The following is a 27,384-nucleotide window of genomic DNA, read 5'->3' on the forward strand; positions in this document are numbered from 1 at the left end:
GTCAGTGTTTAGAGTAAGTTAACTCTTTTATGAATAGTAAGGCAGTTTCGACAATCTTTGGAAATGCTAAAATACCTAAATACGCGTTTTTTTCTTTTGTAAAAACTAAATTATTTTGCGCGAACGGTTATAGAAGACACAGAACAAGGAATATTCAAACAATAAAACAATTATAAGTTTCGTACGTTTTTGTGCAGGTTGTGATATCCAGAATAATCAAGGTCTCGGTAAGTGTTATCAGCCTCAACCTTCGACTCGGCTGAACAATACCGAGCCCTTGATTATTCCAGCATGTCCAGGTATCACAAAAACCTCATCCAATAATTGTTTGGTATAGGATACCAAACAAGTTTTAAATGTTACCAATTAGAATAAACAGGGACCGCGGAGCAAGGTGAAAAGTGGGAGGGCTGACAATTGAAAATACTTTTTTCATATTGAAAATCGAAAAAAGGAATAAAATCATAGTATTTGATTTGTTTCATCTCGCGTGAGTGTCAGCGAGATCTCGTATGTATTTATGTAGAGTATAGAAAATACTACACTGAAGTGATCTGAAAAATGTCTGACTATGGCCGTTCACTGTTCAAGTAATGTAATTCTTCTTGCCATCGAATTTTTCCTTGATTCGAAAGGAGAAAGACAAATATAAAACTTTTATCAACTCAAAACAACTACTCACCTTCGTTTGGCTTGAAAAGCTAGTAATTTTCTTCATTTCGTCTGATAAAAAAAAAAACTCTGCAGGAGCAGGAAGTACAAAACGCGCTGCCGAACGAAGCGAAGGGGTGGCCAAGGCATGGCGTTTGATCAAGGGGCAAGTCGGCCCCAGGGCACAATTACCGCGAAAAGCACAGGAGCCCCACAAAATGCCTGGCGTTTGAAATCAAAGAAAATACAGAGAATATAGCGAAATATAGACGGAAAAAAACTTGTTTCAAGTCTTTTTTTTATTTTAATTATTTTTCTTTTTAGCGCAAAATGTGGGGGCGGTGGCGCAAAAAAGTGGTGGGGCCGCGGCCCTACCAGCCCCTCCCCCTCCGCGGTCCCTGATAAAGTCATGGTACGTTGCAACAACTTCTACCAACCAGCGGTTCATGCTGCATATTAACGATTGTCTTTATTTGTAAATCATCGAACTTTTACAGTAATGGGCTTGGTCTTGACTTTTAACATTGTACTGATCTAACTAGTAACTGATAAAAGGTGATAGCAATGACAATTCAGGACGATCGTACTTGTTAACTGAAGGCATAGTTTTAGTGAGCTTGAAAATTGCAAGAATGAAAAAAAAATATATGTTTTAAAAAGAGAGCTGTGTCACCATGCATTTTTGGCATAACTACAATCCCTAAAAACACGCTTGCCTAAAATATAAAAGAATACATTTGTCTTTCGAAAAATAGGATGTAAAAAGATGTCGCTAATTTTTCAAGTTTAACTCCTCTGTTGTAAAAATATCAACCAAAAAAAGAACAAAAACTTATGATGCTTTCTTTCCCTTTTGTTCTGGTGGAAAAAAATCATTTGATAACTTTCCTATAGGCTTTAGGAAAAACTTATGCTAGTTTTAATTCGAACTCAGTAGTTTTCACCGAACTCATCTTTGCATTGGCTACATGTTTTCTGTTATTTTTTCGGCTAATACGTTTTCATGCAAATGTTGGTTCAGTTATATTGGCGATAAATGAATATAAAAGTAATATTATGAAAACATGTCAACTATTATATAACATTTTACTAATAGAAGCAATAATCATCCAAACTCCTTGTAAAAAAAAAATGTTTTGATAGGCCTTCAGGTGCAATATATTCCATCGTCACAGTGTTATACGCTGGTAAGCCGGGCGTGGTGGCAAAATAAGCTTTTATTGATCTTTAAGCACCAGGCTTTAGCATTTCCGTTATTTGTCCATCTTTTTAAGAACTTTCTACTTTAAGCTTCGGTCTCTTCGAATCTCTAACTCCAAGCTAGGTGACGGCAATCAAATCAATAGGCTCGATTACCAGCCACTGTTCGGAAATGAGCTCGAGCCCATCAAGTCAAACGCTGACCAAAAGAAGCTGAGGCTCTCAGGGCATACAGCGAAAAAAATGTTACTAAACTGAGGTGGTCTGCTCATGCGCATTACCAGAGCTTTCCTCCACATGCCCATGAAATCTTTCGTCACTTACAGTGATGTTCACGTAAGACCTCGCCGATTCCGACAGCATCTCTGAAAGTATGTGGCACAGTTCGGAAAAGTTCGGCCTAGCCTCGGGATTCATGTCCCAGCACGACATCATCAAGTTATAAAGCTCTTCGGAACAGTGCGCTGGTTTAGACATACGATATCCGCACAGGAGCTTCGTTAAGAGAAGATTTACCGGGACACATGGATATGGAGAGCCCCCGATGGTGACGATTTCCCATAGGAGAACCCCGAATGACCAGACATCAGACATGGTAGTATATACTTGATCCTGAATAGATTCTGGAGCCATCCATTTGATTGGCAGTCTTCCTCCACCGGTTTTCACGTATTGTCCATCGCCGTAAATATCTCGCGCCAAACCAAAATCAGCAACTTTAGCCTGGTGTTCTTCAGTAAGAAGAATGTTTCTAGCAGCAAGATCTCGATGGACGAATTTTTTATTGGCGATGTGACTCATTCCCCGTGCACAGTCCAGCGCAATCTTCAGCAGGTCACGGGAACTGAGCGTGGACGTGACGTTGACGTAGGTCTCATCGTCTGGCCTACTGGCCCTGAGATAATCAAGTAAATTGCCGCCTGATACGTACTCGGTTATGATGTACAGCGGTCCTGGTGTGGTGCACGTGCCCACCAGGCTGACGATATGTGGATGCTGACCAATCTCTTTCATCATTTCCATCTCCTGCAAAAGATCTTTGATGTCGAAACGATCTGCATTTTCTTTGATCGTTTTCACGGCAACCTTCAGCGGACCCTCCTCTGCAACAAAAAACAAACGTCCGTTTGTTTCAAATATTTTGGTTTGTTGCTTCAAACCGAAGATCACTGACTACAGTACACCAGCCTTTAAAAAGATATTGTAAATGAATGGGTGGATGAATGAATTAATGAAACTGATGAATGAACGAAAGCTGTGGTAACAAACACATGAGTTGAGCAATTTCGATGCATCGAAATTCATACTTGGCTTCGAAGCCGTAGGGGAATAAAAGCAAAAGAAGTCATGTTGAGGGTAAGCAATGAATAATTCATTTCTTTTGTTTTATTCTCCTAGGCCTCGGAGCCAAGTATCAATTTTAATATATCGAAACTGGTCTATTTAGAAGGTAATTGACTAACGCCTCTGAATGAGTGAATGAAGAGGTGGAGAAATAGGTAGACTCTTTTTCTACCGTTGACCGCAGGAAATGATCCCAGTGTACTAAGTAAGAACTTTCAACCAATTGTCTGAATCTAATTGTAGGCGGCGCGGCTACGCACCAATCTCAGCACCCATTCTCTCTCTCATACACCCATACACACCCCTCCCTCCTTTACAAGAGCGTTTCTCGGAGTCTAACCCCCTCCCCATACTTACCAGTCATGAGCGTCCCTTCCAATACCAGACCAAACTGTCCTTCACCAATTTTGTGACCAATAATGAGAACATCACGTGGAATTTCCCATTCATCTTTGATATCAGCAGTGCAACTCGTAAACGACTGCAAACCGCTTCCTGCAAGGAAAAGAGACGTTAATGATGATTCTTTAAAATGAAAATTGAGGGTGGTAAAATCAAGGCAACTACTATCATGGTCTGGAAGTGGGGTCCGGATCACGCCGCATTCACGCTCCTTCTCACGAGAATCCCACACCCTGATATCCCAGTATCGCATCCCGTGCAAAGATTTGGCGAATCCCGCTTTCCGAGAAGTGGTCAAATCCCGTATACCGTCTAGAAATTTTGCGTTTTCCCGAATCCCGCTCTAAATTTCGGTAAAAAATCTTGGATCCCGAGAAGACCCTTCTAGACCCTGTTATATCATAAACTTATTTTTCCCCGGGGGGAGGAGGGGCTCCCATATGAAAGGGGCCTGGATGCTCGTCAGAAATTTTGAATTAAACCCCTAAAGGAGACCAATCTGGGCGTGACCCAACCTTTCCTTCACCCATAAAAGAGACCATTTTAATTCATTACATGAATCGAGTAAATAAAACGAATGGAAAATATATCATTTTTTATATTTCTTCGCGTGCAACCCTAAAAGAGACCTTTACGGCTAAATATAATGACGTTTAGCCCCGAACACCCTAAGTGAGACCAAAATCCGAAATTTACACCCCTAAGCGAGACAACGAGCATCCCCACCACTTTCATATGGGAGTCCCCCAGGGATTTTTTCCGCTTCTTTTGGTTTTACTCGATATTTTATGGGAACCAAAAAGCTGATCACTAAAATGGGGCTTAAGACAGGCGTAAGCAAATTTAGAAATTATTTTCTTGCAAGAAATTTGAGTAGACGAAGCTCAAATGTATAAAAAGAGTCGTTGTACCGATTTCCACTAGATCTCGGTTTCCTCTCGTCTCAGGCCCCCCACTGTGAGTCCGTGATCTCATCTCAATCAGATCCTCGAGTCCAGGAAACTGGGGATGACCATGTCTTTCTTTCCGAGTCTTTCTTCTCTTCATCATAAAGTAAAGTACGCCAGCTATGATTGCCAACACAGCAATGCTCACTACGAGCGCTACAACAATAGTAGTCGAGTTTTGTGAACTGTCTGTCAAGCTTACTGTTGTACCAAAATCTATGGCGGGAGTCTTGAATAATTTCTCTACGCTGTAGACACTTGTGTTGTAGATGGAGAAAGCACCTGTGAAAAGACGCAAAAGTTAAGTAGCATATATTTTTAAGACTCGTTGAACCCTTCCAGCTTAGGCGGATTTGTCTGGATTTAAAATTTCAAGATTTGTGATTAAAAGTATGCATGGGATGAGAGATTCCCAAAATATCCATCGGGATCACGGGACTGAACGAAAATTTGAATCGGGATTACGGGATTGGACGAAAATTTGAATTGGGATTACGGGATTGAGCGGAAATTTGAATCGGGATGACGGTGACGGCTACGAAAACGTCACTTAAAAAGTGGATTCGCGCTGCCTCCAACTTTATCGCGCTCATTCCATCTCGTTTAATTCGTCAAATCTTGAAAAATCCTTTTGGAGTTGAGTTCTAATGGACGGTATCAAAGTTCAGGAAAAGAAAAAGGAAGTTGTTGTCTTGTGTTCACGTTTTTGACAAAACGTGACATTAGGCATTTTCACGTTATAGTCTCGCAACGACAGCTAAGAAATATACAAAAAAGCGTGATGCACGTGCAAAGTTGTTCTTTTGCTAAATAGAGTGGTTTTCGTTTGAGTGTCGTAAAACCAAAACCAAAGTAATTACTCTGGCCAATCACATAGGACACAGACAATACATTGAACCAATCAAAACTCGAAGTAATTACATGTGGCTGACGCAAAGCGCGGGAAAATGCATGCGAGCGCGTCACAATTGGCTTTGGTTTTACTTCTGATTGGATGAAAAGGTGGCGCGAATCTTTTAAGCCAATCGCATCGTGTAGAAAGTGCAAAACCAATTACTTTTCGACACTCAAATGAAAACCGCTCTATAAACCAATTGCTTTTTTACCGTTCTTGTTGCCGTCGCCGTCGTCTTTTTAAGCTCCATAATAACCATCAGCAGGTTACAGGATTGAACGGACATTTAAGTCAGCGAATAAAAAGAAACCGAGAGTAGTTCAATTTTTTGGCGACAATTTTGTACATGTTGCGCGTTTTACCGGCCCAATGTAAATCTATTTTACAGCAAGTGACGTAACTTCCATGTATGGCGTGACTCCCGCGTAACTTAAGCCAATCAGAAGTCAATATTCACAACAACCTGATTTGTTGTAAGCCAGGTTTGATTCGTGGGTGCATGGTAAAACGCGCAGCATCGCTATTCAATTTGAATTGCACCAATGTTGCAAAACAAGTTGCACGTGTTTGCTTCCCATAGTCACATGACTTACCTATGCGCACTAGGTAACTTGAATCTGAATCCAAATCTTTCAGATGTGCCTGCGTTCTGTTAGGTTGTATCTTAACAAACTGCCATTCTTTGTCCAACCACTTATACTCCACTGTAAAATACCTTATTATGGTATCATCAGCCACATTCCAAGTCACCGTCACTTCGTTTGGGTTTATCGCCGTTACTTTGACGTCCATCGGTTTGGCGGGTAACGGCAGACAAGTTTTTCCGTCTCCCCTGTAACCAGCAAGGCACGTGCATGTGAACGAGCCTGTAATGATTTTAAAAAAGGAGCTCTCACACATCTTTTAAAATAGCGCCAAAGATATAGCGAGGAAAACCTCTTATTTTTCTAACATTTTTTTTTACACATTTTCACACCTCAGACTACACAGGAATCGGAGTGTAGGAGGACAGCTTCTTGTTTCGATTCTAACGGCAGCGTTAATTATAGACTACCGACAGGAAAAACGTGACAGACCACCGACAGGAACCGGTATTATCGATATTTGCATTTAGAAAGAAGTGCAAATTAACGAAATGTTAGCCGACAACCGAAATGTGGACCCCCACCCCCACCCCCCTCCCATTCAGACTCATATCAACAGGAAGTATTTTTAAAAAGTTCCATTTCGTTGAAGAACAATTTATTGAGCGTCTTTCTCCGTGCGTAGACTCTTTAATCCATTCTTCCTTTACGGGGAGGATTAGGCTGTTTACCGACTGTAGCACATAACTAGCTCACAAACCAGTCAGTTTTGCTTAACTTATAGTTTCATTGTGTCGTTTTCAAAATTATTGAAACTTTTATCTTCAATTTCACAGCGGTCAAACGAGTGAAATTTGCGAAAGTTAAGCAAAATACTTCAAAGTTAAGGTTGGTACTTTCACTATTGAAATTTTAGGGTATTACCAACATCCTGTTAGTTTACTAAACTTTTTAAAAGTTTACTAAAAAAGTTCTAAGTGATTGAAAACCGATGCTGAATTTATTATCGGGGCCATTTTTAAACATGATTCCCTTTTAGCGCGAAGCGTTTTCAGCGAAAAAAGCTCAAAATTTTGAGAAAAATGGAAAGATAGTTATGTTGACTAACTGATTTATACATCTTTGCCCATTTTTCTCTAACTGGTAAATGAAATCCCAGCAATAAAAAACAAAAATAACGATTTAGACGTTTGACCGCGGTGGTATCTTCAATGCAAACTCGTCAAACATAAAACAGCTTCCCAGGCCCCCAAAGTTACCGACACTTTCCAGAGACGTTACCCCAGGATCAGGAACCTGGTTCAAGAAGGAGCCGAGAAAACACCCAACACTTTATTCTTAACCCCACGTTTTGAGCAGTTAATTCTCGGCGTTAGGTCAGTGGGATGATAAGTTGGCACTTTCCCACGATCTTCCTTTGACCCATCAGGGGCACCCAACGAGAATATAGTTGAAAAACACTTATATACAGCATTGTTTGACGTATTTTGGTATTTAAACGGTAGACATAGGCATATTTTTATCCCCTAAAAATTTTTCAGCTGTTCGGATTTACCAGCTAAAAGTCTATTGATAAAAAAAATTATAGGGATCAAAACTTACCTTTTCGAAAATTTCAGCCAGAAAAAAGGCTCCCGAAAATTCTAGGTGACCTCTTCAGGGTAAAAATCCATCAAAAATGGGCAATTATACCATTTTTAGATGTTCAAAAATCCTAGGAGAGGCAGGCAAGCAACAGATTTTACAACAAATGTTCCGAAAATTCTAAATCTCAAATCGTCTTCCGAACAGATATTTTCCGAAAATTGACGTTGGGTGCCCATCACCCATCCCTCGCTCCCACACCACTATAAACCCCGACATCCCTTCCCTCGGTATATCATATAGAGGAAGATGACTGCCTGTTAGAGTAAGCTCCCCCGTTTTTTCCTTTTATCTTCTAAGTATCAATTAAACGCCCGCACGTTGATTACAGGATTTACTGTACGGTAATAATGAATCAAAGATCGTTTTATAGAGAGTTTCAGGTGATCGTTCGTTTTAAATTTGTGCAGCCATATGAGAAGCTCTCAGCTTCCACTAGATAGCGGAACTATCGTCGCCGGAGTCATTTTAGAGAATCAAAGACTGATTATAATTATATTTTGCAGGAGAAATACTTCCAGCCGCCAATGTTGTGGGGTTAAAAACATTAAAACTGCATTTCACTATTTTCAGTTTCCAAGTGTATTAACCAAAATTACGGCTTGCAGCATTCACATGTCATTCAGGATACGTGATTTCAAATTTCCTCAACTGAAGTTTCTCAATCACGTATTACATCAGCAAAATGCGTCAAAGACATGTTATCTAAAGAAACTTAGAAGGATGTTTAGTTCACATGATAGGTAAGACGTAATCAAGGAAATATTTGAAAAAAGCTTTCAATTGATTCGTGACTTACGTAATGCATATTAAGGATGAGATTATGTTTTGAAAAATCTTTATCAACCCAATTTTAATTCATCCCGTTTTCTTTCTCGACCGCTCTGTTAAAGCTTGATAAAAAATTTTGATGATGTATTTGTAATATTTTTCTCCTCCAAATAATATAAGTTAAGCGGAGGTCAATGAGGCTTTTAAGAAATACTGCAGGCTACGTTAAATGATGTCATTCGGCCTTTTCGAACGCAAATTAACATTCAACATGAGAGAATTGAACAAGCTAGCATTCAATAAAAGCACTGTGTTTGAGAATAATATTTCTTTTCAGATTGAAATTTCCTGTAGGAGGGGTTGTCAAATTAACCGCATTGTCACAAAAGAACACCTTTTTTCTACCGTTGCTAAGTTGAAAGTTATACTGTTAGGGACGTTCAAAACAGCTTTTTGAGCCTTGTCCAAGCAAATTTAAATTTCTTCATTTCAAAAATCTTTGACGTGCTGTCACTTCGACTAGCTGTCAACTCCTTCAATAAACAGAAAACTGATTGTTATAAACTACGAAATAACACGGCAGACAGATAACTTGCCTTGAAGGCAATTTAAGGAAATGAATGTTAAAGCAGACTATATCACTCAGCGTCGTTATTATTTCTTGTTATTTCTTGTCAGTGTTGTTATTTCTTTCTCCAGTTTTCTTTCGCAGATTATGAAATTTCTGGGATTTGACAAGTCACAAGTCAACACGATAGAGGCAAAAGAGTTCCTTTCATTGTTGTTATTGTTTAGAAAAAATCTTACTTTGCCTCTAAAAAACAAATTCAACCAGATTTTTAATTGCGTTTGATTGGTGACCTGAAAACCATTTGTTTTATGAATCTTTCGTGGACAATCAAACGGAACCTCTTTTCCTCAGAGATTGCCTCCTCTTAAAACAAGTTTATCAGGCGGCTATAAAAGACAAAAATTAATCTTTCATCGTTTCATGATTTTCTCAATCATCTTTAACTATGTGCCGGAGTGGTACTGGACACTCTTTTTTTCTGCAGATAAAATATTAACTCTGTATAATACTTTTACAAAATCTACAAGAAACTGTGCAACAAATAATAATAGCTAATAATGTGAAACTTCGGAGTTTTGTCGACTTTCTGTTTTTCTGAATTAGTTTTGTTGGATATGAATAACTCATGAATAACTCACTTGCGGACTGAGTAGTCATTTATTTTTTATGTAATCTTAATCCTCTCCCGACAAGCTTAAGCTATGTCTAACCCGAAGATAACGTTAAAAAATTATTCCGCTCCATGTCCGGCACTACGGATATCGTACTGTCCTTTTAATTAAGGGCCAAATACAATTTGAGGCCGACAATTCCCAGATTTTGCACAGACCTTTGGAGGATTATCATCGAAAAGTCAGACCAGCAAAGTGCATTCATCAACTTAAAAACCGAGGAAAGCCATTGAAAACTCTTAAAGGAAATGGTCCTTAATTGGTAAAAATGATTGATGATACTGTTGGACAACATCCGCGTTAACGCTTGTTATCTAATTCATTCTCTCACTAGCTTAATGTAATGCTCATCAACATGCCCTCCTCTATTTTTTATCTTCACCTCGTGTTGAGATTTAAAGCTCCTTACCGTTGGGGTAACCCATCAGTTATTCTATATCTTATTCCTTACGGACCAAATCAGGGGTACATTCTGTGATTGCTTGTTCCTATTGATTTGTGTCACAGACCTTTGGAGGATACAGTTAGCGAAAAATCAGGCCACAAATGTGTATTTGTAAATATGTGACGAAAAAAACTAGGAAAGCTTTAGAAACTCCTATAAATGTTTGTAACGGACAATAGAATTCCCGAATGGGGGGGGGGGGATGGGGGTGGGGGTGGCGGTGAGGGGGGAGGCGAGAAAGGATGGAATGGGAGGGAAATGGAGTTTGTAATTCCAGTTGATAGGCCTGTCCCGATCGATTTTGTTCGTAAAATGCTGGAAAGTTGCTTACTGGAATGCCATGCAAATAGTTGCTAATATTCAGTGCCAAAAATCAAATATGGCCAAAAAAACAAGTAGTCCATTTGCTCGCCATGAGAGCCTTGAACAACATTATACCGCTTAGCCGTATATTCATACGGCAACAATTGTAAATTCTAGGACGTTGTATGAGAATTACTCTTTTTTTTCCTTAATAGGTTGATAAACACTCAAGAAATTCGCATAACTTGCAGCTTTCTGTGAAATCATTAACTGTTTCGTGCTTGATGTGTGCACTAAACCTATATTTTGCTCAAAAATTGCCCAGAAAGGACAAATTTGCTCGTGGTTGCTAGAACCGCAATTAAAGTTGCTCCCAACCGCAAAAGTTGCCGGCGAGCGCAATCGGGACAGGCCTACCAATTGATCGCTGGTATTACTATACTCACCTTTACTGTTATGGCATTTGGCGTGAAGATCACACGGTTTATTTTCCTTGCACTCATCAATATCTTCACAGGGACTTGTTCTTCCAGGTACCATGTACCTAAAACCTCGACTACATTCGCAGCGATATGAGCCCAACGTATTGATACACACCTCACGTTCAAACAAACATCCTTTTCGAGTTTTATTACATTCGTTGATGTCGGCGCAGATGATTCCGTTTCCAGTGAATCCTGTTTGACAGACACACTCTAAATGAGCTCCTTTTTTCGTTACTTCACCATGCTCGCTGCATTTTTCTGAAGTTACGTTAAACGAGCAGTTTGAAGTCTTGCCCGTTTCCTGGGCAACAGCACTACTCTTGCAAGAGCAGTTTCCATCTTGTTTTCTGCACCAAGTCACTGGTTGGTTATGTGATTGACAGATATCATTACATGATAGTCCCGTTAGGTTTTGGGTACAGGAACAATTTGCCGGTGGTACGCTGCAAGCGGCTTCTTTGTTGCAATCTGCGCATGTGCAAACAAATGACCTCAAGTTGGCTGATGACAAGTTTTGACCTGAAATGTTAAGTGGGGTTCGACAAACAGCTCCTTCTAGCTTAACTTCTGGCTTTCTTGACAACCAGCTAAGGATCCAGCTCAAATGACAGTCGCATTTCAGTGGGTTGTTTTCAAGGTGAATAGTGATGATGTTTTCAAGCGGAGAGAAAGTGTTGTTTTGAATCCCGGAAATGTTGCAGTCGTTTAACTTTATCGTCTTTAAACTTCGTAGGCCGATTAAAGCATCCGATTCAATATAATATACTGGATTTTGGCTCATATCAAGGTGATCTAAAAACTGTAGATCCAAAAAAATTTCTTTGGGAATTCCATGTAACTTGTTAGCCTTGAGAACAAGTGTCTTCACAAGGGGCGAACAGCTGAAAACACCTTCATCGATTGCTTGGATCTGATTCGAAGCCAGCTCAAGTCGCGTTAGAGACATCAGGTTCCCCAAAGTACCGCTATGTATTCTTTTTAGTTTATTTCCGTTCAATAAAAGAGTTTTCAAGTGATCCAACCTATCAAAAGCACCTTCCTCTAAGTCGCTTATTTCGTTGAAACTAAGGTCTATATCCTCTATCATTGGCATGAAGGAGAAACTTCCTCGATAAATCTTCTGAAGCTTGTTGTGGTCCAACCGGAGGCTTGTTAAAGACCCAAGTCCTCGAAACGTTTCTGCACTGATGTTGTCAAGCTTATTCTCTTTGAGGTAAAGCAAAGTTAAATATTGCTGCTTAGAGAACGCTCCCGCTTGTATAGTTTTGAGATTATTTCCATCCAAATACAACTTCTCTAGATTGGAGTAATTTTTCAGGGAAGTTGTGTCTAACACACGGACTTGTTGCGAAGTCATTATTAAAACAACGAGACTTGATGGAAAATTCATTGGGATGCGTGACAACTTGTGTCCCCTTTTGTATTGACAAAATACCTCTAGTACAGGATGAATACTACACTTACAAGGTGGACAGTCCTGGAGCTCGCCCTGACCTGTTCTCAGGCTTAAAATTGCTAACACTATGGAGATACTTAAGAATTCTCCGCAACTGTAGTGAGACTTCTTCATTCTTCAAATTAAACCTGCGATGATTGAACCTGTTCGTCTGCAGAAGAATTTTCCCGGCGTAACAACTGTGGTAAAACAAAAGGAGCGATTGCGGACCTGTGATGTACACAAAGTGCATGCATGAAATAAACTGCCTTTGTCTTATCCGCTTAGATGAATGAAACAGAAAACCTTTCTGTGCCAAACTTAATTGAGTTCGATGATTGATTGACAGCTTGTCCACTCAAATCTGAAAGTTGACAATTTGGTGGTTGATCTCAAGCATATTATTAAAAGAGCGGAACTTTTTCATTCAATTTATTCGAAAACCATTTATTTGAATTACTTTTTTCGCAACTTTATTGCCTTTAAGGAAAATAACGACCCCCAAGTGGATTGCCGGGGAATAATTTGGCAGTACATTTTTAATCAAGCCGTGAATTGGTTAAACGTGCAGGAATACATAACCTTCTTTATTCAGCTGCTTTGTGACTTTCCTCGTTTTACGAAAATGGTAATTGCTCTACTTCCACTGGGGTCAAAGTTTGGTCTCCAGCTCAAACAGAAGCGAAGATTAGCGATAAAAGAATATTCCATTTTCTAAAGGCCATTACCTTGACAGGTCCAATTAATGGCTTTCGGGAAGTTACTTCGAGCTGCGGTAACATCACGGTAAATATGCGATGCAGGTGGACGGATGCTATCGCGAGGCCTACGACCTGCTAGTGAACGTCAAATATCATCACAGACACAAGGAAAATCTCGCTACTATTTTGTGTTACTCATAACAGTGGTTTCATTAAAATCATATTTTGTGTGTGTCGTACACTTGTTGCAGTGATGAAATAAGCTTTAATTTCCCCGATCCTTAAAATAATTGTCATGATTTTGTGACAACTTTGGATGCGCTAGAGTGGCAACCACGTTTTCAAGGATTTCGCCACTTGACAATGCACGTAGGACAAAATTATCTTCCCATAGCCTTGGTATTGATAAACCAAGAAGGTAAGAGGTAGATACATAAATAGCAGGTTACAGATTTTATCAGATAGCATAGTTTCCGCTCATTCGGTTTGTAAATATGAGCTTAATATGCGCACGTCGCGGTGTGCGACATAATTTGGCGAAAGGAAAATCCGAACAGATAAGACTTCTTTTGTCGTCATTTTGTTAACCTTTGATCTCAAATTTGATGATGAAAAGAGGGGAAAAGTGTTTTGAACATTCAATTTGCAAATATATTCTTTCTTTGAAACATCTGTACAACATTTCACGTACTTGAAATTTGTCAATGCTTTTTCGAATACAAAACCTGAGCAAGAATGTGCTCTCTTTATTTTTTCCGACTGAATAAAACACTCTCACAATATAGCTTCTATACATCTAGATCATCGCCTATAGAATTAAGTTTCTCTATTTTTTCTTATTTCGGCCTTTCTTTCTCTAAAGTGTTATTTTTAGCCAAGAGAGTGAAGAGAGATCCTATTATAAGCTGTATTACTCTTAGAAATACTGTTACACTAGTATAACTCTACTATAAAGTGCGATATTTGGATTTGCACCCGACTTAACGTTTTTTTTTTTCTCTAGTAGTGTATCGCTAAAACTAGCAGTTGTAATTCTGTTAGCGACGTTCTTTCAACTCGTTTTTGCATGTGGCGAGTGCGCTAATTATTGCATAAATTAGGCAATGATTATGCAGACTCTCTATCCCCCACGCCACCTGGAATGGTTGCGCAAGGCTTCACATATTAGCTTCATATCGTGCGATTTATGACGTAATGGGAATTATAACACTCACTTATTCAGAGTGAATGTTGTGACAGATTACAGAAAGTAATGTTTTTAGTCCAAGTTGCTGTGAAGCTTATCACTAACTTATCTTAAAGTGACAAATACTCTGAAAGGTCTGGGCTCTCGTACGGTGGTGGTGGTACCAAGCATGCTGGGGCGGTCACATCCAGGGGGGACACTGAACTTGAATTCACTGACGAGACGCGAAAAAAATAGAAAAAATTTTATCATAGCCAAAGATTGGCCTAAACATCCTCGAGATCCACAACCGAACGGTAGAAAGCTTAGCGAGGGCAGAGGTAGAAGGTTCCCTTGAGCATCAATGAATCGCTCAGGTCTGAATTGGTGAGGATTCTCCCACTGTCGTCCATCGTGGTGCATAGCCCAGAAGTTGAAAATAACGGAACAGCCTTTAGGTATCGTGAAACCCTGAAGGTTCGAGTCTGTGACTGCTTTGTGTGGGAAGCTAAGCGGCACAGGCGAAGCAAGTCGGAGGGTTTCGTACATCACCGCTTGCAAATACGGCAAACTAGATCTGTCACTCAGACTCGGGCGACGATTACTGCTCATGACAGTATCCAGTTCAAGGTGTAATTTAGCCTGGACGTGAGGATGGCTTGCTAGATGTGCAATAACCCAGGACAACGTTGCTGATACTGGGTCGACTCCAGCGAAGAATACATCCATGATCATTAATATCAAGTTGTCATCGTCCAATACCTGATTTTCTTTCATACGGGACATCCCACTATCCATAAGACTGAAGGCCTTCAGCAACGCGTCTGTAAAATCCCGGATGTTATCGTTCATAAACGTAGAACGATGTTCCTTAAGTTTATTCTTTAAAAGCAGATCGCTGGAGCGAATGACTTCGCTCACATCGTTAACCAAGTCTATAGGGAAATATCGCAGGAGGGGAAACCTATCTAAAATTTCTGCATTGTTAGAAATTTTTCTGAGACGGATATTTAACTCAACAACCTCATAAAATTCGGGATCGTTAATTTTGTATCTTTTCTCAAATAGAATAGAAGAGAATGCGTTTACGACAGCGAGATAAACTTTGTATTTTGGATCAAATGGTTCGTTCATGGCCTCTTTGAATCGATCCACAAGGAAATCTGCTTCTTTGCTGATTTTCTGTTCTAAAGACAACGAAAAACACGAATCTGTGATCATATGCAATGCCAACTTTAACACCTTGTTATGAAGTTCCAAGGTGGAGTCAAAGTCACCGTTTATAAATCCCATCCTCCCTTGCGTGAGAAGATCACAAGCCTGAGAGTAAGCCCTTCCAGCAAAATCATTTCCCTTATTTTGTAGTGCTTTCTTTGCAACAGGAATGTTGTTGATGAAAACTGTTATCTGTCTTCCTCGTTTTATGGTAAAAACATCGCCGTAAACCTTAGCCATTTCCATCAACCTTTCGCATGGTGCAGTGATCTCAGATCGATTAAAGATTGCTCGAAATGGAAACCAACATTCTCCTGGAGGCATGTTCTGTGATTCTGACCAGCGAGTAGCTGCTTTTAATAGGATGTACAATATAACGATGGCAAAGACTATAACTATGAACATTGTACTCTTGGCGAGTTTCAAGACATGTTTCCAAGTTAAACGATTAGCTCTTATACTTCTCAATGGATCCTCAACTTAGTAAAACACACCTAAAAACATTAAGATATAAAACAGAAATTTTTAAATTAGTAACTAAACATGAATCATTAGCTGAAAGAAAAAAAAAACAAAAATAAAACAGCTTTGAAGATGGGCTCCTGTTTGAAGGGATTTTTTATTGATGCAAAATTACGTCTCTTGATACTTCAAGACTGGAAGCCAGAAAATTAGGAGACATTATTTTTTCTTACAAATCGACACTAAACTATTTTAATTGCAAGGTAGCTAGGCGTCGCCGGTTTTAATTTCTATAGGGCGTATGGGGAAATTTCGAGAACACGCACGCGCACCTACGTGGGAAAAAAGGAGAGGAGGCCTCCTCTCCTCTTCGCGCGTGCCCCCCTCGCGCGTTATATCGCAACTAACTGGGCACGCAAGCTAAAGGAAAAATCTAATCACGCCAATATTTCGGCTGGGAAAGATGGTCTTCTTATAAGGGCCACTGCTATACACCTAGAATTGCGCTAGAATTTTAATAAATCGAACGCCGGGACTATTAATGACGGCTTTGCGCCGATCCAATACATCAGATATATGGTGTCAATATCGCCAGAAAAGAGGGTTGGCGAGACACCCTGGGCACGAGGTTGCGTTTACTTTTGGTAGAGCTAGAGAAAATGGCGGAAATTGTCACTCGTTGCACGAAAAAGAAATAGGGTTTAAATGGCCAAACTACTGCCAAACAACTTAGCAAGAACAACAACAACAACACAACTCTGCAGGTGATAGCTATACTATTAATTAAAGAAGATCTGCTTAATCAAACATTCAAATCACGCAAATCAGCAAATGGGAACTTAACATCGTATCTATCGAGTTAAAAAGTTAGTTTTTATAGCATGAATTATTTTGGATGAATTATAAAGCAATTATTGGATTTGGCTTTCGTATAATCTGAAGAATTGTGCAGATGTCAGAGAGTGTTATCTCCTTGATCATGTAATGGATGCACAAAAGAACAACTGAGAATGGATGCATAATTTTTATCAGTGTTTTTATATTCTAATAAGTCTCCTGAATAAGCAAACTTGTAGTAGCTCAACATGAATCATTACCTTGCTCAATTCAGTTCTTCGTATCGCCAATATGTTAATGGCAAACTTCATAATTTTCGCAACGGATTAGTTAATCAACTACCGGATTGTGACTTGAAAAACTGGAGCTTTCTATTTTAAAATTCGTGCGTGTATTTATTTTCACCGATATTGGCTAGGATAACGAGCACAGGAAAAAATGTCTTGGAAATATTGCTTAGGAAAGGATGACAGGAATAACCTGTGACTAAAATACCTACCATTCTCAAATATTTTCGGCCCTTTTTACATCGCAAGTAGCAGCAATTTCAAAGTGAAAATTCAGGTACGCGAAGTCGTATCTGAAGCGTGACTCAACACTGAGAAATGCTAATAGCTGCAGTGCGCTATACATTATGCTAATCCCTTGACGTACATCATGTGACACAATCGCTAGAGAAACCTCGATAATACATACGGATATCTTACTGATGGATCCATAGAAAGTGTCCGTATAAACGGGATATAACACTGACACAAGTGTTAAGCGGGTTAAGATATTAAAGTGGAAAATACACCTTTTTGGTTGCAAAAATAAAGACATTACAGACATAGAAATCATCCGAATTAAACATCTCTTACTTATACAGGGCAATATACGCCGACAATGTCCCAGGGGGGAAACACTCAGATCATTTATACAGTATTCTCCATAACTAATTTATTGTTGTCAAAATAATAAGAAGTTGATGTCTCGACTTTATCTCACCCCTTCTACTGTTGCACTGTGAAATAAGGAAATGCTGTCAATCGAAGGTTTTGTACCTGCTTCAGGACGGGTGTCAGTAAAACGGGGGGTCGGGGTCGGGACCGGGTCCGGGTCCGGGGTCGAGCTCTGTCTTTTTTAAAGAATGCTGTCTTAGGCGGGTTGACACTAACCCTAACCCTAACCCTAAAATAGCATTCTTTGAAACAGGATAGACCCCGACCCGACCCCTGCCCCGGGCCCGGCCCTGACCCCGCGTTTTACTTACACCCCTTTAGGACTGAGTAACGACGATGTTACATATAGTGGACGATTCGTACCATCAATTTTCTGCGAAAGACAGAGTTGCAACATTGTTGTGCCGACTGTTGTGCTATTGGCCGTATTTATACTAGACGACGTCTTAAACGTCTGACTGTTGAGTGCGTCGTAAAGTGCGTTCCGTTTTTATACTAGACGTCTTAAACGTCTGAGACGACTAATTCATCTGTTAAGTGTGTCGATCGGACGCACTTAACTTCAGACGTCTTATTCGTCTGACGTTTAATGCGTCTGCCTTATTTCCCGTATTTATACTAGACGTCTAAGTCGTCTAAGACGTCTTAAACGTCTCAAACGTCAAAGACGTCTTAGACGTCCTCTAGTATAAATACGGCTATTGTTCGAATTGTCGCACTGTTACCGTTTCTATTAGAGCAACAATTTTGGAATTCTTGAAGAATTAAAGAATTTAGAAATAAATCTAACAAACAATTAAAGAGTATAGCTACACTAACAAAGTTAAGGTTACGACATCGTGATTTTTATATTTCATCCAAAGCGTACTGAGCTACTTCAGTTGTTGAATAATTAGAGTCCGGACCGATGTTATACTATTATTTTTACACTGATAACTCGGCGGTAGGATGTAGGCCGATAACTTTAAATTTTAGGCCACTTAGGTTGGCCTTGATGCGGTGTGACTTGCTCTTCCAACAAATTCCCTTATGAATTTGAATCAACAGCTAACGCGCGTGGTAATGGGTTCAATTATTGCTCACTGTATAACCGAGAGACCATCGGCTCAACCTCACTCCCACAACAAACCTGGCAAGGCATTCACGAGTAAAACAGACGTTGTTTTATTCCTTGTCTCCGGCCAGCACATTAAAGAGGCTTAGATGTGCGGACATGTGCGGACAAGATGATACTTTCTTTTATTGCATGAACTCTGCGTCTGTTGGCAAAGAGATACTTTATACCTGTCCGGTAATTGGAACTCTGAATTATATACACTACAGGATTTACTGAGCAGCTAAAATACACTAAAAAATACGGCACTTTGTAAGACAGTGTACTTGTTGAAATACTCATTGCCGAAACACAGGTAAATGGAACAAAGCACATGGTGAAAATCACCGTAACACTGACTAAAAGCCTGACCAGTTTCCGTTTACTCTTGTTGTCTTCATCCCACATTGGTATACTCCCTTCTTGCCTGTTTTCAGCTAACAACTCTTTACTTAAAATACTCTTCACAATGCGAAAATAACACACTGACATTACCAGCAACGAAAGCATTACCAGAACCGCCAATATTCCCCAGTAAGCTTTAGACGTTGTTGCTTTCCAGTCCATATGACAATTATTTACCTCCTCTACGTAGTGCTGTTTGACAAAAAGTGGTATCACAAGGGCAGTAGAGAAGATCCAAATAAGGCCAATAGCAAATTTAACATGTTTCTTTCGAAGACGTATATTTTCGTCCATTGGTCGAAGCAGAGCGTTATGCCTATCAACCGATATAACCGTTAGTGTAAAACCAGAGACTAGCAGTGTTACTCCAGCGACGTGGTGCATGGTAACAAATTTACAGAGGAAACTGCCAAGATCCCCCTTTGGATGGTCAATAAATTGCAGTATCACCCCAGGGATGCAGACGATTAGAGAAATAACATCAGCAATAGCGATATTGGCAAGCAAAAAGTTTGTTGTTGAGTGCATGACACGTGTTCTTCTAACCACTGCAATAAATAGAACGTTACATGGGATACCGAACAGTACAACCACTGCATAGAAAGGTAGAAGTACCTGATTGATCACCTGTAAACTCATCATGAGTACCGTGAAATATGCTTTTCTCTTAGAAGATCTCTATGTTTTCTCCAACGGTCGTCAAAAGCATTGTTTTATACACGCACTAAATGACTATACGTCGGCATAAATGTTTATGCAGGCAATTAAGTTTCCTTCACAAAGCAGCTATGATTAAAAAAAGTGTAGTCAATGCCTGACCATCCAGGTTGAAAACATCCATTTTTTGACAAAAGTGATGCATACTTATTAAAAACGAACGTAACCAGTAAAATCCTGAGTAGAGATCATTGAAGGACTCTCATTAACACCTTTTCGGTTTTTATTGTGTCTTCTCAGATTTTGCACAGCTCATTTCAAATGGTGTTGTTTATTAACAATCAGATAAGAAGACGAGTTTTTTTAAAGTTATGTCCAGGCGTCTGCGTTGACTGTTCTTAGACTTATTTTCTGAAATTAAAATGCAAAAGGAGAACAAATATGATATAAAACTAACATTCATAATCATCACAAAAAATTACCATGCTTAATGTTTATATAACTGAAGCCATTAACATATTTATTAAAATTTTCCAGAAGGTACAATTACTTTCAGTTTCCTCTGAGGACAATGCCGTGAAGATGACGTAAAATGTCTAAAATAAAACTAAATTGAGAAAAGGCAGCCAAAAATAAGGTACTGAAAAAACAAGGTTTCCAGTTTTTAATTTTTGTCCCGATCGTTAAAATGAAGGGGGGATTGAGACGAAATTCAGATAGTTGCAGTGAAACCAAGCATTTCCAAAGAATGCCGTAATTAGCGCTGGGAGCGCTGGGGGCGCTTATTTGAATTACTGGGTCGAAAGTTTTGTTATTCAAATGTCAGTATTACTATAAATAGATACTGGTGACATTGTTTTATCAGATCCAAGAGAACAAACACTGTAACATTACAGTGTAGTTCACATCAACTAACAAAAACAAAGGAGCTCGTCATGTGCAGAAACGAACTTATGTACAATAATCAGAATTAAGCTAACAAATTCGCCTCCACTAGCCAGGGACCTGGCTCTGTAGTGGGGGCAAAAGAAAACAAACGGACCGAAACAGCAGTGGTGGACTGGGGAGAGGGAAAAGGCAGGTAACCCCCCAACTCACTCCCTTTTTTTACTTCTTTCGACCCACTGGTGGTCTCAGGATACACCTCCAAAAGGGGCTCAGCTTAAAAAACTGACACAAGACATCAGCAGATCAATGGAAGTGGATTTTCATAGGGCCTAATCGAACGTGTGCGGTGGATGGAGGTGTTCTTACACCGACGCGATCTAAATCTTTCTCTTGAATCATCTATATCTTTGGTAGTCTAATGTGGTCGATCATAGCCCGTGAGCAGGTTCTCTGGGGACTCCCTCCCCACCCCGCCTCTTAAAGCTTCTTGAGTCTTCTCTAGGAAGAGCTTGAGCTACTATTTTCTTCTTAGATTTCGGGGGTATTGTTTAAAAAGGAAGTTGAACAGACAAATTTTGCGACACATATAATAATTACGGTACAGTGGAACCCCGTTAATACGGCCACCATTGGGCCAAAAAAAAAATGGCCGTATAAACGGGGTGGCCGAATTAACGAAGGTTTTTTTTTACAAGAAAATGTATGGCGGTTTTTGCCAGGCTGCCAAAAAAAAAGTTGCCGTTATTACGGTCATTACGAGGTGGCCGTAAGGCGGGGCTCCACTGTACAATTATATTATTGATTATCTAGAAAATCCGTCTGTTAAAATTTGGTCAAATAAGTTTCAAATGCCATGTTTAATTATAGTAAGCTGTGTGCAAGTTTATAGGAAAATCTAATGAGTGAATTTTATGTAAACTGAGCAAAAGTGAACCTTTAAGGTTGTATGCATTCGTTCATGTTGCCATGGAAACTACGAAAACGTCAAATTTTACCTGTCAATCAAAATCTTTCATCAGTATATTTTTCACTTGCCAAAATTTTGCAAATGACATATACTCACAAACTGCCAAAACTTATACAGCCACCTTAAATTTAGTACGAGAAGTTGTCGTTGGAAATCTTGTACTTTAGATCCGTTAACAAGAGATCTGGGTACGAAACCGCCAGCTCCTTATCTGAGCGCGGGCTCACACAGAAGTACATCATCGTCATCATCATCGAGCACATTTCGTTTCCTATACATGACAGTGCCAGATTATCCGTTTTCAGCAAATCAAGGTCAAATGAATAGACCATTGTCAACCTTAGCTTTTTGAAGGCGTTGTCTCTACACTCCACTCACACGCAGGTTAACAGTTTGTCCTAAATTAATGATGGCGGCTCTCTGGGCACTTTGCTCTGTGTTAACAATAGCTGCAGTTGGAGCGATTTTAACAAAGATTATTGTAAAAATGGCAATGTCGTCAGCTTGGTACAAAAAGTCATTTGCCGAGAGACAAAATCAATGGTCAAAAAGTGCTGGCCTGTTCTTTGCACCTTTGAAGCAAAAGCTCTTCTCAGACCTTGATGAACATCTTAAGCAACTTAAAGGTGATGTTTTGGAAATTGGCATTGGTGCGGGACAAAACTTTGATGATTATCCTCAAGGTATGTCTCTTATAGCAGTTGACTACAATCCACATGTGGAGAAACTACTTAAAGAAAATTTGGCAAAAGCTGGGGGCAGAGTTCAAATGAAGACGTTTATTGTAGCTTCATCAGAGGATATGAGTGGTGCCGAAGGAAAAGTCGGTGTTGAGGACAATTCTGTTGCTGCTGTTGTGTGTACAAAGTTGTTGTGTTCCCTAACTGAGGAGCAAATAGCGAAAACTGTTCAAGAAGTGAAAAGAGTTTTAATGCCTGTGAGTATAGTGATTGTCTTATGTTAGTGTCAGTTAGAAACAAATTGTGGAACAGAGAATTAACATCTGGACAGAAAGTGCCACAAATAACTCATTAACCATGAACTAGGGATAAGGGAACCACGTGAGGTAAAGAAAAAATCTTTTGACCTCAGAGGACATTGAGCCCACATTACCTCTGGATTAGATCTAAGTCAGGTGTCCATGGGTAGTTCAGTTCAGTTCAGTTAATCAGTTTATGATTTATTTTTTGCCATAAGGATGTAGAAAAACAAGAAAATCTGAGTATTGAAATGCTCATAGCAAGGAAGCCCAAGGGAGAACACTGGGCTAAAAAGGAATGGGCTCCCTCAGTTACTTATTCCAAAAAAATATGAACAGAATTATACATGAAAAAATAAATGGCTACAATAATTATTATAGTATTTTAGATAATCATATTAGTCATAGGCTAAAAAAGCAAAACAAAAAAACTATAACGATAAAACGATATTTCTTGCATTATTACATGTGATTCGGGTCCTTAATGTTCGAATTTTGTCACATGTATTTGAATCTACAACGCTAAGAAAAAAATATCATGATCACGCGAAATATTGATTCAAAAAGCTCCCTTACCTTTAGTTCATAGCCACTCTGTGTCCTACGGCCGGTTTAAACGCCGTTAAGTCGACTTTCTTTCCATCGAGTACTTTATAGTGTTCAGTACTCGATGGAAAGAAAGTCGACTTAACGGCGTTTAAAGGCTACTAGTACAGAAAGACAAACAAGAAGACTTCATATCTTTAAGATTTTTGCATTTATTTGGCATCAGATAATACACTAATAATTCTAGTGTTCCGACCAAATGACCTCTGAAGCCCGAACCCACAAATAGTGCGCTTGGGCTGCCTGTGATGTAATGTTGTACCAGATGTAGCTCTGTTGTGTTATTTTCTCAGTGCATTCCCCTATCATGCATAACTAGTGCTCCTTACTCACCTCTTACTTCGTGAAACCTGAAAAATGGGAAAATATAATGCTTGTTGTGCAGGTTATGTTGGTCTGCAATCCACCACCTTAATTCCCAATGCCTTGCTCTTCAGGCCTCTAAGTTGTTAAGCAATGGCAGATCTTGAACAGAGGTCATGGGCTTGTTAAGGTCAAAAGAGTTTCTTCTTGCTTTACATTGTCCCCTAATTCTCTTTACTAGGGTGTTACACAGCTCAACTTTAATCTTCCCTCCATGGTGATCTACTACCTTAATTCCCCACAACGTGCTCAGTCCTCAGGCCTCATAGCTTAGTAGGTTATAGGTTCAAGTCTCACCAAGGTCAACAGATATTTTTCTTTGCCTCACATGGCCTCTAATTCCCTTTTTCATGGGGTGTTATGCGGTACAACTTTATATGTTGTCTTTATACTCTGGTGGCTGCGACTCACCACCTAAATTCCTATCAGGCCTCATGCCTTAGTTGGTAGAACAATGATAGAAGAAAAAGGGATGCATGGTGTGTTGGCTCTGTCAGCTGTTTCTCCAGAGCAGAGAAAAAAATGGAAAAAATGGGAAAAATGGATGAAAATAATGCAAAACTGAAAAAGCCAAACTACTTCCTCAGAAACATAATTAGCAGGGATAGCAAAAATACAGGTGACAACCACAATTATTTTAAACAATATCTGCTAGAATAAACATCCTTTCATATCCTGAAACTGCCAATAGAACTGGCAAAGCAAATATTTTTAAGACTGGAATCTGTATGTTTAGAGAAACATGTTTTGAAGTTCAAAACATTTTGAATTCAGTGATAAAAAAAATCATTGGATGTGGCATTCATATGAAATGAAGAAATATGCAGAACTTGGAGGGTGTTGTGAGCTGAGGCTCAAACATGCCCCTTTATCAGCACAACTCTTTATATCCTTCTCAGCCTCATGATTTCTACAGTTCAATTACATTATGCAGGCAGTATTCTGATGAGCACTATATTTTCCATTATAATTTATTCAATTTATTCCTCCACAGGCCCAAATATTGGAGTGGAGGAATAAAATGTGGTTGTATACAGTTAGCTCTATAAAAACTGAATATCACTGTGAGCTGTATGTAACCACAATGACAATAATGAAATGTCATAATCATTTAAAAGTCATTCTGTATTAATTAAGTATCAGCAGGTTACAAACTTAATTTCTTTTTCGTGTTTGTTCTCTTTGTTTAGTGCTTGCTATCATTCAACATAACATATTTTTGCTGATGTCTGTTTTAGGGAGGAAGATTTTTCTTCATGGAGCATGTATTGGGTGTGTAGTGATAACATTTTACTCTTACAGTATTGCTGCTGTTTTTTAACATTTGAAAGTAGAAGAGTTAAACTAGGTGACTGAATTATCACATAGTGAGAGGAAACTTCCATAGCTATATCTACAGCCCTGTACAAACGGATGTAAGATTGTTGGCCAACAACTCCCAACATTGTTGGATGTGACTTGTTGCGCCCCTTTGCACACCTGTTGCATGTTGTTCTGTGTTTTTGGGAGTTGCTGCGCAAAGTTTGAAACAAGTCCCAACATTCCTTTTATTCCATGATTGCCAAAGTGTAGCCCAACATTGTTGGATCTGTTTGCCCACTCCTTTCAACATTGTTGGATCTGTTTGCCCACTCCTTTCAACATTGTTGGATCTGTTTGCCCACTCCTTTCAACATTGTTGGATCTGTTTGCCCACTCCTTTCAACATTGTTGGATCTGTTTGCCCACTCCTTTCAACATTGTTGGATCTGTTTGCCCACTCCTTTCAACATTGTTGGGGCTGGGCACCCACGTTACTCATGGTCTAGTGGGTTGTATCCTTCCCATGATGCACTGCAGGTCACAACATTGTTGGGAGTTGTTACATCCTTTCGCACTTATCTTAAGAAGACTTGATCTCAACCACTCTCTCAGGTCCAATCTTGTTCCTTCCTGAGAATCTAAGCTGGAGCTCAGGCTCATTTTTCTGGACAGCAGCTGGTAATCCAGCCTCCTGTGCAGATGTTTTCACTTTTTCACAAAAGGCCTCACAGAATGTGTCACATTTTATTCTATTGAATATTTTGATCAGTTTCCTCTTCTCAAATGCTGAAAATAGATACAGCATGAACCACTGTGTGATAGTTTGACTAAGGTGGTTTTACATGAAGGGAATAGGGCGAGTTTTAAGCCGCACTCCATTTTAGCCGGGGGAGGAGTTATCAGAATCGCTATTGTAAAACACGATTTGGAGTACATAGGGGGCCTTTTTTAAACTCTTTTCGGGCGACTGATGAAAATGACCGCTACCTTTGCTGTTGCAATGTTACGCAAAGTAGTTGATGCGCAGTGCAAGAAAGGGAATCACCTTAAAAAGGGTTATTAATAAGCATTGTTCTCTAAAAAAAATTATTCTGTGATGTTATGTTTGTTTCCTGTTATCAGGAAAGCCCTGGACTTTGAGGTATATCCTACAGCAGCTTGTTTCAAAGTCACACCTCTGGCCCACTTTGTTTAATGGCTGTCGCTGTGATCATGAAACTCTGCCCTTCATACAAAAAGGTGGCTTCAAACTAGTGCAAGCCGAAAAGAGATATCTGAAGGTTACCCCTGAATTACATGTTGGATCAAAGAAGATTTCCGTAGATTGGTCTTCAAGGTTACTTGCGTACTTGGTGCATTCAGTTCTACTTGGATTTGCAGAGAAGGAACGTTAATCAGTAAACAATTTCGTTATATATGAGAAACAAACCCTGCGCGGAGCAAAGCCTCCTATTACCCCCCCCGGGGGGGGGGGTGGTACTCAAAAAATGTTTATACGGGGAGGTTCTGCCCCGAGATCCAACCCCTTACGCTTTTATATACCAGTTTTCACGAAAAAGGTACCCCTTTCGTATACCTTCCATTGACAAATGTCACAAATGGTACCCCTTTCACATACCTTGTTTAGAACTTTGCATCCCTTTTAACTGCTGTAAATGCACTGTCTTTTAAATATGAATCAATCTCATAATAGAACGTTTTCTTGGCCTTTTTAAAGCCATAAAATTCATCTGTTGGCCCTTTTTCGAGTACGAGCATCCGTTTATTGATAAACCTATGTTCGTAACCGAACCCGCTGTAGAAAGCACACTGCTGTTAGTCCTGGGTTCGAAACTATATCCGTAGCTTAATCCAGCGCATGCTCAACAAAGATCTTCTTCTTCTTCTTCATGTTCCTTTTTGATCATAAAGACCTTTTTTCTCAAAAAGGTTGAAATTTTTAAAGAAAAACCTTAAGTCAGACGTAATTACAAAGGCCTGACTTTAAAATAAGGATTTTCACCGGGCTGAAACGTCAGTTGTTACTATTGCATCCGACTTTAAGATTTACGCAAGTTTATTCTGGAATCTTATACCAGCTGGTATATCGACTTTCTCCACATAACTTCAAATTACAACATCACTAGCCGTTACTTACTTACTCGACAGGTGATACAGCAGAATCCGTACTGCTTACTATTTATTACACAAACCACCCGGGTGGAAATCTTGCACATAAACATAAAACTAGAAAAGTGGACGTGGTGGGAGAACGACTCGCTAAAAAATATATCCAAGTAAGCTGAACAGGCTTATAAGAGTGTAGCCTGCGTGGCAGGCGTTTGGAGGGGAAGGGAAAGGGAGTTTTAGGCGCGAGAGAAACGCGAGGGGCGTGCAAGGAGGGAGGGAAGGAAACATTTGAAATTTTTTATAGAACGTACCTACACTTCAGATATCTTGTTTTTAATCAGAAAAA

General features: G+C 39.6%; 4 protein-coding genes across 4 annotated transcripts; 1 reads left to right on the forward strand and 3 right to left on the reverse strand.

Annotated features, from left to right (window-relative positions):
- Nucleotides 1–1,094: 1,094 nt before the first annotated feature.
- Nucleotides 1,095–12,142, reverse strand: LOC140949222 (uncharacterized). The gene is made up of 5 exons (XM_073398450.1): nucleotides 10,875–12,142; nucleotides 6,033–6,305; nucleotides 4,509–4,826; nucleotides 3,553–3,690; nucleotides 1,095–2,954 (listed from the first exon to the last, which is right to left on the reverse strand). Exons 1-5 carry the CDS (start codon nucleotides 12,004–12,006, stop codon nucleotides 2,101–2,103), a joined length of 2,715 nt encoding a protein of 904 aa, XP_073254551.1. The 5' UTR covers nucleotides 12,007–12,142; the 3' UTR covers nucleotides 1,095–2,100.
- Nucleotides 12,143–14,006: 1,864 nt separating this feature from the next.
- On the reverse strand, nucleotides 14,007–15,891 carry LOC140947788 (steroid 17-alpha-hydroxylase/17,20 lyase-like). Its single transcript, XM_073396981.1, has one exon. The coding sequence runs from the start codon at nucleotides 15,832–15,834 to the stop codon at nucleotides 14,341–14,343; it is 1,494 nt and encodes a 497-aa protein (XP_073253082.1). The 5' UTR covers nucleotides 15,835–15,891; the 3' UTR covers nucleotides 14,007–14,340.
- Nucleotides 15,892–18,752: 2,861 nt separating this feature from the next.
- Nucleotides 18,753–19,810, reverse strand: LOC140948778 (prolactin-releasing peptide receptor-like). Its single transcript, XM_073398043.1, has one exon. The coding sequence runs from the start codon at nucleotides 19,807–19,809 to the stop codon at nucleotides 18,859–18,861; it is 951 nt and encodes a 316-aa protein (XP_073254144.1). The 5' UTR covers nucleotide 19,810; the 3' UTR covers nucleotides 18,753–18,858.
- A 2,215-nt stretch (nucleotides 19,811–22,025) lies between these two features.
- On the forward strand, nucleotides 22,026–24,907 carry LOC140949140 (thiol S-methyltransferase TMT1B-like). Its single transcript, XM_073398373.1, has 2 exons — nucleotides 22,026–22,616; nucleotides 24,866–24,907. Exons 1-2 carry the CDS (start codon nucleotides 22,086–22,088, stop codon nucleotides 24,905–24,907), a joined length of 573 nt encoding a protein of 190 aa, XP_073254474.1. The 5' UTR covers nucleotides 22,026–22,085.
- The last annotated feature ends 2,477 nt before the right edge of the window (nucleotides 24,908–27,384 follow it).

Source organism: Porites lutea, chromosome 9 (assembly GCF_958299795.1).
Source record: "Porites lutea chromosome 9, jaPorLute2.1, whole genome shotgun sequence".
NCBI classification, from domain to species: Eukaryota; Metazoa; Cnidaria; class Anthozoa; order Scleractinia; family Poritidae; genus Porites; species Porites lutea.

Coding starts and splice junctions, on each gene's coding strand:
- LOC140949140 (XM_073398373.1), top strand. CDS start 22,086: ATGATGGCGGCTCTCTGGGCACTTTGCTCTGTGTTAACAATAGCTGCA. Junction 22,617..24,865: donor TGAAAAGAGTTTTAATGCCT/GTGAGTATAGTG, acceptor TGTCTGTTTTAG/GGAGGAAGATTTTTCTTCAT.
- LOC140948778 (XM_073398043.1), bottom strand. CDS start 19,809: ATGATGAGTTTACAGGTGATCAATCAGGTACTTCTACCTTTCTATGCA.
- LOC140947788 (XM_073396981.1), bottom strand. CDS start 15,834: ATGTTCATAGTTATAGTCTTTGCCATCGTTATATTGTACATCCTATTA.
- LOC140949222 (XM_073398450.1), bottom strand. CDS start 12,006: ATGCCAATGATAGAGGATATAGACCTTAGTTTCAACGAAATAAGCGAC. Junction 3,691..4,508: donor CCGAGATCTAGTGGAAATCG/GTACAACGACTC, acceptor TTTTCCTTGCAG/GAAGCGGTTTGCAGTCGTTT. Junction 2,955..3,552: donor GGAAGGGACGCTCATGACTG/GTAAGTATGGGG, acceptor TTTTTGTTGCAG/AGGAGGGTCCGCTGAAGGTT.